This window comes from Pterocles gutturalis, unplaced genomic scaffold (assembly GCF_000699245.1).
Source record: "Pterocles gutturalis isolate BGI_N339 unplaced genomic scaffold, ASM69924v1 scaffold26051, whole genome shotgun sequence".
In the NCBI taxonomy this organism is placed as follows: domain Eukaryota; kingdom Metazoa; phylum Chordata; class Aves; order Pterocliformes; family Pteroclidae; genus Pterocles; species Pterocles gutturalis.
The window spans coordinates 40,634-54,138 of record NW_010101178.1 but is presented as its reverse complement, the minus strand read 5'-3'; the positions used below and the strand labels follow the sequence as shown (position 1 = coordinate 54,138).

The window sequence follows — 13,505 nt, the reverse complement described above, 5'->3', positions numbered from 1 at the left end:
CAAATTAGAAGCATGATGAAGGCAATTTTCTTGGTCTGTTGCACAGAGTATAAATGGAAGGAATGACTTGATTGTGCACAGCATGCCAAATGGTTAAATGAAGCATTAGGCTTAGCATTAAAAGCAGGAGCACTCTTAAAAACAATTTGCAGGGAAGAAACTGGCAGATGCAGAAATAACTGTGTGGGCTCATTCTGCTTCTAACCAAGATTACAGAGTACATCTTAGCAAAAAAAAAAAACCAAACACCCACCAAAAACCTTTAACTAGACAGCCAGAATGTTGCACATTTATATCTACATTTTAGCACTATACACAGAGAATATATTTATCTTACTGATTTACTTGTTTAATTTTTCTGAGAGAATGTTAGCATATGCATGCATTACTCACCTTAGAGAGTATGTCGAGTGCTTGATATAGAAAGGCTCTCTGGGACTTACAAATTTCAGCTGCAATTTAATACAAAATTCTTAAAAGCGCACTATATCTAAGCCCATCTATTCAATTTAGGACATGCTTAAGATAAATCAGGTCACTTACAAATACAGCTTTACACAGACTCAGGGTTTAAAAATAAAGCATGCCCAGATTTGTGCACAGTAAGAAAAATTCAGATGTCAATATTTTAATGAAGTTAAAAAATAAAATAAATAAATCAGTATAATATCGAATCTATGCAAACTAAAATCTATTATTTTCTTAGTTGCAAATATATTACAAATACACTCGGTAATTCAGTCAGACAAAAGAAAAGAGAAAAAATAAAGGACAGCAAAATTCTTCAGATATAATATTGACTTTTGAAACCAATGAACTAAGACTTGTACTACTGCAATCTTCTGTCAAGAGTAAAAAAAAAACAAAACAGTGCAGTTGAACTGTTGGAATGACTTACGAAAATGTATTTATAATAAAGTCTGTCAAACTTACCAAGTGTGTTGCAGAGGAATTATTCCGCAAGTTGACCTTCAATGTGCATGATTCCCCAACTTTAGTTGGAGGAAAAGTGTACAAGTCTTCTGGTGCATATACCCCTCGAATTACCTCATTTTGTCTGATTTGAAAAAAGGATTTAAGATATTAAGATTTCATGCTTATATGGTCAGGATATACTGATTGCACACTTCAAGATAACAAGTATATTTTTCGAGACTAAATCATAAAAAATTGAAAGATCCTGAAGGCACCAACTCTCCCACCTTAAATTTTAGAGGCAGTATATTTTAGCCAGAAAAAATAATGAAAGCATCACTGTGGCATAAAATATATGTATGTTTACTTATACACTTTTACAATCTGAACTTTTTCCCCCCATATACTTTACTAGAGAACTAGAATCTTCTTGGAGATGCCATATTTAACCAAAATATTTTACTCCCCTGCCATATTCACAACATCCCATAGTAAAAGAACTGGAAATCAACTGAAGAATGAAGAACAGCAAGGTTAAGACATACCACATAGTAGTCTTCTCAGGAGTGACTTTACAGTTTTATAAAGTCTCCAAAAGGGGAGCACACAAAAAGTTTATACAAGATTCTACTGCCGATACCAGTTCATTTACAACAGCAAATTATGGTTAGGCAACTTAGAAACCCAACTGAAAAGAAAAAGTATGGGAGACTGAACAGCACGAAGACATCAAGAGGTTTGGCAAGTCTGGTTTCTGCGGCTATTTACTCTTTAACATAGAATCATAAGATAATTCAGGTCAGAAGAGACTCAGGAGGTCTTTAGTTCAACCTCTTGCTCCAGTCAGGGTCAGCTGTGAGGTCAGACCAGGCTGCTCAGGGCTTTGTCCAGTCAGATCCCAAAAGGGATCTCAAGGACAGAGACTGCACAGCCTCTCTGCACAGCCTGTTCCACCACATAGCTGTCCTAACAGTAAAAAGGTTTTGGTTGCAGGGTTGGGTTTGTTTTGCCTTTTTTTTTTCCCCCCTCCCCTTTTACCCAGCTGCAGACTCTCTTGCTTCAAGTTTTGTCCATACATACCCTACTTTAATTGTAGGTGCTTCACAGTAAGCCTTCATTTCTGGTTTAACTGTAAGCTCAGTTTTCGTGAGGGCACCTGCAGAAGCTTTCACAACTGAAGTTTCATTTTCTGTTTTAGTACTCTATTGGCAAGAATAGAGAAGCCTTTAAAATTTGCATTCAAAAGTATGCAAGTATTCAAGTATATACATCATTTCCCTTACTCAATCCAAGACTTAGTATAATCTTTCAGGAACAGTAGAGTCTGGATCATTGAGAGAGAAGCAATGATTTAGGAGGCATATTTTAACAGGCTTGTGTGTCTTATGAATACTTGATTTGTAACAAGCCAGTTCACAACAAACTAGCAGTGCAGGTAGAATCTGGAGAAGGCTGCTGGCAAAGATTTTACTAAAAGCCAAAACAAAAACCAATTCCTCTGCAGATATTCTGCCTGCATGCCTCACCAGTCGGCTAAAAACTGCTCACAAAGAAGGTGTAAATCATCATAGTTTCAATTCTCACAACAGCAAAAAGCTTTGTAATGATTTTGTGCTATGAACAATGCATCTTTCTCAAAGACTGGTCCTTCCAGAGAAACAGAATCTGGTAATGCATTATATGATAATCTTTACATTCAATAATTAGGCCAAAATATTCACCATCATCAGGACCTCCATTCAGTGTACTCCAACACAGGGAGACCAGATCACCCTAAGGGAATACCTCACCAAACAGCATCTTCCAAATTCTGCATTGTTTAACAAATCTAGCCAGATACTCTTTGGAGCCCCTTGGGTCACAACATCTTGAACAAAGTCAAAAAACAAAAGAACCTCCTAAACTTATGGTTGTACAACATTATCTCAACTTTTGAAATGGTGCAGATATTTCAGACAATCAGCTGATTCCCTTACACACAGAAGATTTAGAAAAAAAGAAGAATTAATCTTCCACAGAGCTGCTATGAAAAACTTGTCTTTTAGACATTTTCTTCTACTAAAAGAGCTGCTAATCAGTCTGTCAGAAATAGCAGCAGCCAAAAAAAAAAAAACAAACTTCATTTTAAAGAATATTTTTCAGTTGCAAATAACCCATGAACCACAATAGAACCCAATACATAAAGAAAAGAAAGGATCCGTACATGTGTCGTTTCAAGATCTTTTGATTTTCCATGTAGTGAAAAATTATGGGTGTCATTCCTCTGTTATCACTCAAATTCTATTTTATTAATAAGGCAGGTTTACTGCACAAGAATAAGGTACTCTATGGAAAACAATCAGAAGTTCCCATGGTCTTTATAAAGGGCATCCTGAAGTACTGCATGCTTTACCATAGCCTGTACTGACTTTCCCTGTTTCAACTGAAAGCAATATGTTAACAGCCTCCAAATGGTTACAATTGAGCGTTGTTGTTCCAAAGCAACCTCAGGAGCATAGGAATTTGTTTGGCTTTAAAACTGGAATTCTTTTGCTCAGAGAGCTTAAAGAGATTTTTCCTTCTCTCCCTCCTGGGATACCAAAAGAAGATGAAGCTTTGTACTCCTGACAATAATCAAATCAGGACTCTTAGTAGTATGTTTTGTGTGAAGTATTAAGAAATTCAGCTCAGTTTGTTGCAAAATGAAACATTAAAAAGTTACATAGCTAAAGTACGTACACCATGTAAATTAAAACAAAATAGTATGCACTTAACATTTGCAATATTTTCAGACAATAGCAGGGATTCTTTACAAAGTCCTCAACTTTCTACGTGCTAAAGGAGCAATCAGAACTTAGGTCCTGCCTCAGCCTTCTGACAAGTTTTGGCTAGTTCCCTGTTTCACCTAGATGGGACCAATAATTAGACCAAAACACCAACCCAAGACTCCTGTGCACAATGGTGATACTCATCTGTAGCTCAATAACCTTCGGTCAATACTTGATAGCAGCCTAGCAAATGTTTCAGAGAAAAGAAAAAACTAAGCTTGAATTGTCAGTATTGAGAGGTTGGGGTTGCAAAGCACATGTAGGATCCCTCCTTTCTTTGTCTCTCGGATCAGCTTTGGAGACATGATCTTCTCTGCTCCTGACTATGGTTTCCAGTGGTGGGGGACTGCAAGTGCATCCCCTGGTTTTCCAGGAAAAAATCAAAGTGGTGCTGGTGCTACTGATTTTCCTAACTTCATTTTGTTCTTTTAGTTCTTTCCTGAGCTCATCCAAATTTTTCACTTCTTTTGAAGGGGTGCTATAAATAAAAACCTCTCAGTCACTCTGAATGACAGTCAGTCTTCCCACTTCATTTTATCAAAAGTCAGATTAACCAGAGTCATAGCCCTCTCTGCCTCAGCAAACCCAGCAGGATCCAAGTCATTTTCAAAGTCATAGTAACACAGACTAAACTCTTGATCCCTAGGACATAATAGATTATAATTGACTTGTCTTCTCAACTAAAGGTGGATCTGATTAAAAAGCTGCAACAATGTAAACAAAGGCCTGTGTTAACCCCTCTTCCAAACAAATGTATAGTTCCTTACCTAGTTGATAAACCAAGTATTTCCCTTTCAACTGTTTTTCAAAATGATCGTGACATATTTCAAGTATTTTCTACAATTTTTTTCCCCATATGCACAAAGAGATGCAGGAGAGCTCTAATTGCTAACAGCTTTGAAAAAAAGCAAGAGGAACAAATCTGACACCATAGTTCAAAAACATTAATGTCAAGTTGTACTGCTCAAAGATTTACAAAACTCTGACAACTCACGTTTTAAGCAACTTCTTCAGAACTCTGTATTTCTGATAAAGAATCCATCTTCTCTCAATTTCAGACAAATGACAGACATTTTCCTCATTTAAGGAAAATTACGTTCCAAGAACTAGGCAAAAGCTGAATAAAAAGCCCTCTCAAACCAAACATAATACAGGTCTCACTCTTTATGCCTAACTTAGAAGTCATTTAACGTATACTTTTTTAACAAGTCCCCTTCTTAACACAACTAACTACTGGGATGAACAAGGACCCTACAAAATAAAAGGTAAGGTACCCCAGCAAGAAGGGTAAGCAAGGTGCCTACTACTGAAACAGGTTGGGACCTCTAAAGAAAGATCCCAAATCTCTATGTGGGCAGCTTAGAAAAATCAAGTCAAGCTCTCTGGTCTGGACAGCAAAGCATACGTAGCAATCACGCAATACTGAACATACCAAGCTCTTCACATTCAGCTCATTTAACTAATCATTAGAAGTAATTTTTCCTAATAGTAATAGATTCTCTGTTCTGTGTAGACTTCTCTTATATGGATGGTGAGGTAGGGATTAAAAGCAAGGTAAGGAGAGAGCACAGAAAAGCAGTTCTAGCTCCCAAGCCCCTCTTTCCAAGCCTCAGCATGAAGTTAAGAGCTGAAGAACTAACTACAGGGGAGCAAAAGAGCTCAAATCCAATCGTTCCCATGTACAAATCACAAAAATGACCCTCAACCCTGTTGTTACTATGATAAAATACTCAAACAGATTCTATCAGAGATGCAACCATATCTCCAATATGGATATTTGAGAATTCCAATATTGCATTAAGTTCCATTATAGCAAAGGTCAGTTACTTTGCTATTTATTTACAAAAATAAAGCCAATCCACTTAGTGTCTGATACAAACCAATCTCCATCTACAGAAACAATTCCAACAGAAGACAAGCTTGTCTCTACTTTTTCTGAGCAAAATAAAATTGTGTCTTAACTGGCAAAAGATAATGCATTATCACATAAGCAAGACGGAAAAAGGTATCTTTGTAACATACAAAAAAAAAAAGTACAGTTTAGTCCAACAAAAATATCAGCAGGCTTTTTTTCATAATATGCCAGTGCATATGAGAAAGAGTACTGCATAGCGAAATTAAGATGTTATCAAAACCTTGTGCTCAAGACAGAATGTATAGCACTTATATACTTACTGCTCCAGAAAGCTGAAATCTTAATTTGTGTTTCCAACTAGGTTTTTCAACTGGGTGACACTCAAGGTCCCAGAACTGGGAGTAATCCCCTTTATCTCTAGGTAAAAAGATTAGAGCAACCTACCAAAAGAAGAGAAAAATTTTGCAGAAGCTTATTAAAATAATCTATATATCTTCACAATTTTACTTACACAAAGTTACAGTTAAGCCAGCACAAAATTTACACACTACAGAACATACATTCCACACACAGGTGATCTTGCAGAAAACAGTACAGCTCATCCTCCTTTGCCCATAAGAGAAAAAGTTCTGATGAAATAGGTTGTACAAGCAATCTTGAACAAAATTTGAGTTCAGATAATCTGCTTTCAGCAAAGTCAGCAAGTGCTTGCACAATTATTCCTATCAGTAAAATGAGAAAGAAGAGGACCAGGAGGGGAAACGCACCCAGCTGAAAGACAGCAATACCTTCATCTGTCAGCTAAGCTGTGAACAAGTGTACTCCTCCAGCTCAAAGTCTGTAAGCACACTGTGCTACAATTACTAGAAGGCCTGAAATTTAAACCAGCTTGCAGGCTATGCATTTGATCATCCTTAAAGGTCACCTGTGTAACAAGGGCTTGTCTCTGTATAGTGCTGTAACACGTCAATGCAAGACTAAACTTGCATTGTTTTCAAAGTTGAGGTTGGGGAAAGAAAGAGGACAGGAGCAGCAGATTAGAATAGATCACTACAACAATATCTAATTAGCCAAATATCATACCCACTGCAAAAAACCAGCAAATCATGATAGTACTGTACCTTATCAGCTCCAGCCAACAGCCTGACATATCAATAATGTAAACATTATTCAATTAGGCCTGAACTAGGATTGCTAAGGCTAAGACAATTGCTTAAATTCAAATAATGGTTTGCAATATTATGAAATAACTATGAAAATGGACAGGAATAAGTTTTTTAGTTCTTGTAAATAGATTACAAATTGCATCATCATAGAAACAATGTAGTTAATGAATGTCATAATCATCCATAATGATTAAAAGATAGGTGTTCATGAAGATGAACAGACAGAATTGAAGTAGCATTGGGGCAGAAGGTGAGGGACAAAAGCCCCATAGAAAATCATCCCGTATGTCCTTGGATGTGCCTATAATTACGGTTATGAAACCCTCTACTGGCCAGGAGATAAAATTGTAAGCCAAATGAAATCAACTTTAAGAACAGACAACTGTTCTTGAACAAGTATGACAAGACTGCTTTCTAAAGAAGGGAAACCAGTTCTCACACCAGTTTCATAAGAACCCAGTATTATTTGCAATTTTCTTGTGGATTTTTACAATTTTTTTTTTAATTTCTGTTCTAGAATGATTTATCTTTAAAGAAAACAACAACAAAACAAAACACGAAACTACCACCATGTCAAAGTCAAACTCAGCTGACATTGTAACAGCTGCAGTAAGTAGATACTTCTGCAGCCCAGAACCCAATTTTGGAAGGCCAACATTTTATCATTATCAGATAAAGTAGGACCAGCTTCAAAACCTCAACTGTTATTTCAGAGAATTTCTCATACAAGATCCGATTTTACAACTGAGATACACTAATATGCTTGAAATATTTATAAATGTCAGTTTACCTTCTCTTCTCCGTGAGCTTCAAGAGTACCAGAAACACAGGAACATCTGAAAGCGGAGTAAGTAACTCTATAAACACAACCACTTCCATCCACATCCTGCAAATAAAGTTATGAGTCAGATTCAGAAGGGAAAAGAAAAAGAAAAACCACACCATTCAACACACAATACAACCCACACACATCACTCCTGCAAAGGACTAATGAAAATGTACCGAAATCAAGCTGCTTTCAAGTGAACAAATAATATTGAATATTGAATGAATAAAGACCAAAACTACTACAACGTTTGCGCAGTCACCATAACTACTGACTTCCAGTTTAGAGGTGATGCACTGTCTGGAACACAGCATACTCAGTCTTCTGGGCTACAGCTAAGAGTGCTACATGAACATTATTCATTTCACAACAACTGATGACAATTCTAGCTAAAACCAAAGTGATCAACACAGCATTTCAGACTACTAAAAAAATAGGGAAGCATTTATAAATATCAATGGTACAGCTACAGTAATTGCACAGGTGACAGCAGCGTAATTCAAATATCTTTGACTTAAATTACCTACAGAGATACCATGTCCAGTATAATTCCAGCAGCACAAGTCTCAAAACAAGGCAAGTCTAGCACGCTGGCCATGTCCAGTATAATTCCAGCAGCACAAGTTTCAAAACAAGGGAAGTCAAGCATGCTGGAGCCAAAAGGGACACAATTCTTTTACATATGCTTGACTCCTTAATGGAGTCTGGATGATGATACTGGATGAGCACAAGCAAACTCTATAAGCCAATAAGTGAACCATAAATTGTCCCACAGAGCACTGATTCACAGTCAGAGGGCACATCAGAGATGAAAAAGGGAGTAAAATGTTTCCCTGATATGGACAGAAGCAAAAAGAAACTTTGTCACTGAGTTCATGCTCAAATATATATTCTTTTCGGGAGGATGAAAGGAGAAAGAGAGAGCAGCAGGAAGAGAGAAGGAAAAAAAAAGAAGAGATTTGCATAAAACTACCAATGCAAAAATTCACTCACTTTAACATAGGGTGGTGCAAAAGATGACAAATGCCACTTCACATTTTCATCCCCCTTATTCTCCATTTCCAGGTAACTCTCTAGAAGAGAAATAGCAGGCTAATATATTAACTGTCTTTGTCCAAGTCTTCAAGTATCTATAGTGGAAAGTTTTTAAACAGAAACTGTTTCAAGACACACAGAAGTTTAGTGGAAACAGTTCTCATGACGCCAAGAGCAGACTCAAACAAAGCATGCTGTCATAAAACTCCTGAAAGCTTATACAAAAGAAATTTGGAAGTAAAGTCTTCTAGTGAAGAATCATATTGAAGATGCTTACAAGAAACAATGTGAAACCTAAACCTCACCTTCAATAATGCTAAACAATAATAGATAACCCTCTAAAAGAACCAGAAGCATATCAAAGAACATTACGTGAACATGTTGCTGGCAGTGGGAAGTTAGCTTCTTATAAATCCAGAACATGACAAATAGCAGAGATCTAAGTTATCTCCAACAGTCTCAGTTGATTGCATTCAGATTTTTGGCAGATAGCTTCACATACCAGTATATAAAAAAATACAAAAAAAAAAACCCCACAAGATACCCAACGACTCCCTCCCAATATATTATTTGACTGTTCAAGGAGCTTCACATACCAGTATATAAAAAAATACCAAAAAAAACCCCCACAAGATACCCAACTCCCTCCCAATATATTACTTGACTGTTCAAGGAAAAAAAAACTGACAGCATTCTAGTTTGGGACCAATCAAACGAAGTTTCATCAAATGAAATCTGTTCTCACCTCTGCCCAGGGAGGTCATGGAAGCCCCATCCCTGGAGGCATTCAAGGCCAGGCTGGATGTGGCTCTGGGCAGCCTTGGTCTAGTGGTTGGCGGCCCTGCATATGGTGGGGGGGTTGAAACTAGATGATCACTATGGTCCTTTTCAACCCAGGCCATTCTATGATTCATCCTACTACGGATATGTATAATGTGTGTGTGTATATATATACATATATATAAAAATATGTATCAGGAAAATCTTATGCTTGAGTTGCAGAAGGGAGAACAACTCACTATCAGAAAATCCCAAATTTTACAGTACCAATAAGCATATTTCACACCTTGAAAAGCCCCTTTTGTCAAGAATCAATAGGACATCTGTAAAATCATCTCAGTCTACAGTAGCACTTCAGCAAGTTTAGCTGCACATATATTATATGGGACATTTACAAAAATAGGAAAGGAAGGGAATATCATATTATACTCCTCTTTCATAAGTGTAGCAAAAAAAACCCCAGATATAATTGATAAATTAAGCCCTGAAGGTTCTAAAGTCTGTTAAATAAAAATGTAGAGTCAGTGAATCATTTAAAAAAAAAATCTTCATGACCTAGCAAAAAAAACTAAGCACTACCAAAAAAATCTGGTATCCAGATACCAGAATGACAGTTTCATACAGTAACTTGGAGAATTAGAACTTTAAGCACTACTGGAATTAAAATGATGGACTGAGGATTTGAGACTCCATTATCAACAGTGTCCTCCTCAATCATTAAGTATAAGACAAGAACAGTCAGACTCATAGATGACATTCCTATCGTCTTAAGGAAGAACATTTATTTCTCTGCTACATACAGATAGATTTGTCTCACATCTTAGGGACATACACACAGATGAAGAGAACGGATCTATTGCAAAAGTGCATTGACTCAAAGTAGCTTCAATCAAACACAGTAACCTCATAGTGCCCTCTTTGCTCAGGGACAGTATGGTTGCATTCATCATGGTTCCCCAAAAAAATCAGCAACTTAGCTGTCTGCATGCAAACCTATCTGTGGGGAAAAGTGCGGCTACGCTGCATAAGGAGGAGAAAAAAAGGGAAAAAAAAGAACTTCCGAAAAGGGTCCCATCACAAGGAGTAACATTTCAAACTGAAGTCAGAAGAGGGGAACTGGTCAATCACACTTATCAGACTAAAAGAACAAAAACAAAGTCAAGGCACTCAAGTTCACAAACATGCAATACAGTAAACAAAAACTCTGAACACAAGGTACGACAGATGTGGCATTTATGAAGTAAGCAATATTACCTGAGCTTTGGCCAGGTCTTGTTTTAGGAAAAACAATGGTTCTGTTCTTTATTTCCATTCTTGTTAGAGGGAGACCCGAGATTGGTTTTGCCACATGAACAGCAGGACTTTCACACTGAGTAAACATATCACGTCTTCTAGATGGAAAGTCTGATCCAGACACACTCTGCATGACTGCCTCTTCAATCTGGACCTGAACAAACTTTTGCACAATTTGGAGAAAAATAAAGATTTAGATAGTGAACACTGATATATTAACAAGCAAAACTATTTAGCTCCATTTCCTTGAGCTGCAAGAGTTCACATGTTCAGCTTTACATGCCAACAAGAAAGTCTCCTATGTTAAATCACCAGGTCTTCTCTAACTTCCGTTCACAAAGGTTAAAGATTTTAGGACAAGTTTAATCTAGAACAGGAAAATTTACTGAAAAATTGCTATCTAGTTGTTTTAATTAAACAGGAATAGTAATTTAGTTAAATTTAATTGACAACTCCTACAATATTCTCTACTCGCAGAGAACAGGAACAGGGCTGCCTCACACAGAATGAGCTTTGTGTTCACTCCTCCTAATATACGATCAGCACTTTCAAAAACTTTAACGCTAGTAAAAATCACAGCATACTTTTTGCTTAATTGGATAGGAAGCAAAGAAATGGCAAAAGCATTATCAACTACCAGATCTCTTACAATTTGATTGTTTTTGCTACATTCTCTACTTTTGTCCTAGTAGGTTTTTTCTCTTAAATCCTCTTCTCATATTGTAAAGCCTAACATAGTTAAATATGTGCAAAGTCTTCATCTCCTTCCCAACTCGCTCTTTTCAACAAATTCCCTGTTTGTTTAGCTTTCCAATTCTTTATCATTACTTTCCAATTATGTATCATACCTCACCTTCCTCCATCAAGAAGGAAAGTAGGTAGATATGCTGTTTTATTCTTTCTCTCTCCATGCATTGTTACGAGTAACCCAAAATACATACTGTCTGTAAAAATAAAAAAAACCAGGTGTTTATTTCTTTGCAGGAGATTACCGAAGAGTCTTTCTGCTCTCAACATTGATGAAAGAAGAAACTGTTGGCTTCATAAATTTTATTTATATGCCCTAATTTAATGAGGGAAAAGTCTTGAATTAAAAAGGATGAAGAGCAAGAACCTGTTCTAAACATTCTTTATCACAGACTTGTTGGCCAGAAGCTTAAGTTTACGTTAAGGGAGCTCAAAAGGAGGTATGGTGACTTATCCAATAACCTGCTTTCACTTATTCTATTTTAAAATATTATTTAGACTATTTTTATATATGCACGCATACATAAACATATTTAGCTTTTCTAGAAAATGATGCATAAGGCAGTGGTGGGTATATAGATGCAATTTTGTTGGCAATCTAGTCTAAGTGTTAATATCATAGTATTTCTTCAGAGGTGAATGAACTAAGAATCTCAGTTTGCAAAGCAGCATCTTAACTACATTTATTCTTTTCAATTTTTTTTCTTAAAAGAAAACTTCACAAATTCGAGAGAATAATGGAAGTTGACTAAACTGCTGTCTCAGACCTAAAAATTTTAACAATGTTACTAGACCTTATCCAGTAAATTAAAATAAACAACCGCAATCTCAGCTCTGAAATAAGCCACATACCTTTTGCCCATTATCACAAAGAACATAGATTAGGCCACTCCAAGGAATTAACGAAGGCTTTGTGGCAAGTGATGGATTAGGGCTTACCAGAATTAGTGTACTGCTCCTAATAAAAGAAAAAGAAAACATTAGCATGATCCTCATACTAGAATGAGTATCTACAAGAGACCTCACTAGCTCCCCCCACAAAAAGGATGCCCTTTTAAGATAGCAAGTGAAGGTGATCCAGAGAGAATTAAATTTCAGGTATTCAGATATCCAGTATATTATCGAGTTTCAGTAGTCAGAAACTTAACCCAGACTTTACAAACTTGTCATTGACGGTTGTTTAAGGGGTCGTACGGAAAGAGTAAATTTTATCTACTGTTAACATATACAACCAGTCAGGTCACGTAAAGCAGACATATAACTACATGTTTCAGAAAAGTAAGCTTCAATACTAGTGAACAAGGGAATTTTACTGTTCAAACAAAATATACTGCACAAATTGCATTTGAAGAATCTTTTAAACTAGTTCTAGTTTTAGAGAAGCAGCTTGCTTTCCTTCCTCCCATGCAGAACTGATCTTAGAAAAAAGAAAAGCCCTTCAACATAATCAAAGCTTTTTGTATTTATTTAGAGTAGGGGACACTGAAGAGTCTAAACTCACTTGAAGCAGTTATGGCATCACACAGTAATTTGATCAGTGAGAACATAAATTCTGATTTACAATGTTCCATCTTCTATACTAGAGACATTTAAATAAAGGAAGGGAGAAACTAAGCAATGAAATATTTAAAAAATTAGTATAAAATTGCTGCAGTAAATATCATTGGTTGTATGTTAGGAAGAGCACTCAAGCTGCACCTGAAGAATTAGCTTAAGACGTCATTAACGCAGCACTTTGCATTTGAAAATTTTTGTTTAGGAACATCTGTCCCCACAGGAAAGTCAGTTCCTTAACCGATGTCCACAATATGACCATCTCTACAAACTTCAACTAACAGATGTTAATGGCCTTAAAACATTAAATCAGGATACTGATATTTCCTTAAAGAACTGTGGGATTTTTTTAATCTCAGCAGTTTTCAGAATCTTCTCACTCACGGCTCCCTCTCTCATGTACATAAGCTGCATATGTAAGAATATCATTTACTAAGTACACACGCTATCTGTTATCACAAACCATTCCACTGTCTTTGCTCCTGTTTATCAGCACAGCAAGAACTTCTCATGCAAATCCAACTTGC

At 36.5% G+C, this 13,505-nt stretch overlaps 1 protein-coding gene across 1 annotated transcript in view; it reads right to left on the bottom strand.

The window, feature by feature from the left end:
• Positions 1-389: 389 nt before the first annotated feature.
• Positions 390-13,505, bottom strand: part of CEP192 (centrosomal protein 192kDa) — a gene marked incomplete at its 5' end in the record, with an annotated part of 52,925 nt that continues 39,809 nt past the window's right edge. Inside the window, 8 exons of the mRNA XM_010082597.1 lie at positions 390-452; positions 934-1,057; positions 1,996-2,117; positions 5,898-6,017; positions 7,534-7,629; positions 8,563-8,642; positions 10,639-10,840; positions 12,277-12,382. Of these exons, the coding sequence (XP_010080899.1) occupies positions 390-452; positions 934-1,057; positions 1,996-2,117; positions 5,898-6,017; positions 7,534-7,629; positions 8,563-8,642; positions 10,639-10,840; positions 12,277-12,382 (913 nt within the window). The remainder of the gene's footprint in view (positions 453-933; positions 1,058-1,995; positions 2,118-5,897; positions 6,018-7,533; positions 7,630-8,562; positions 8,643-10,638; positions 10,841-12,276; positions 12,383-13,505) is intronic.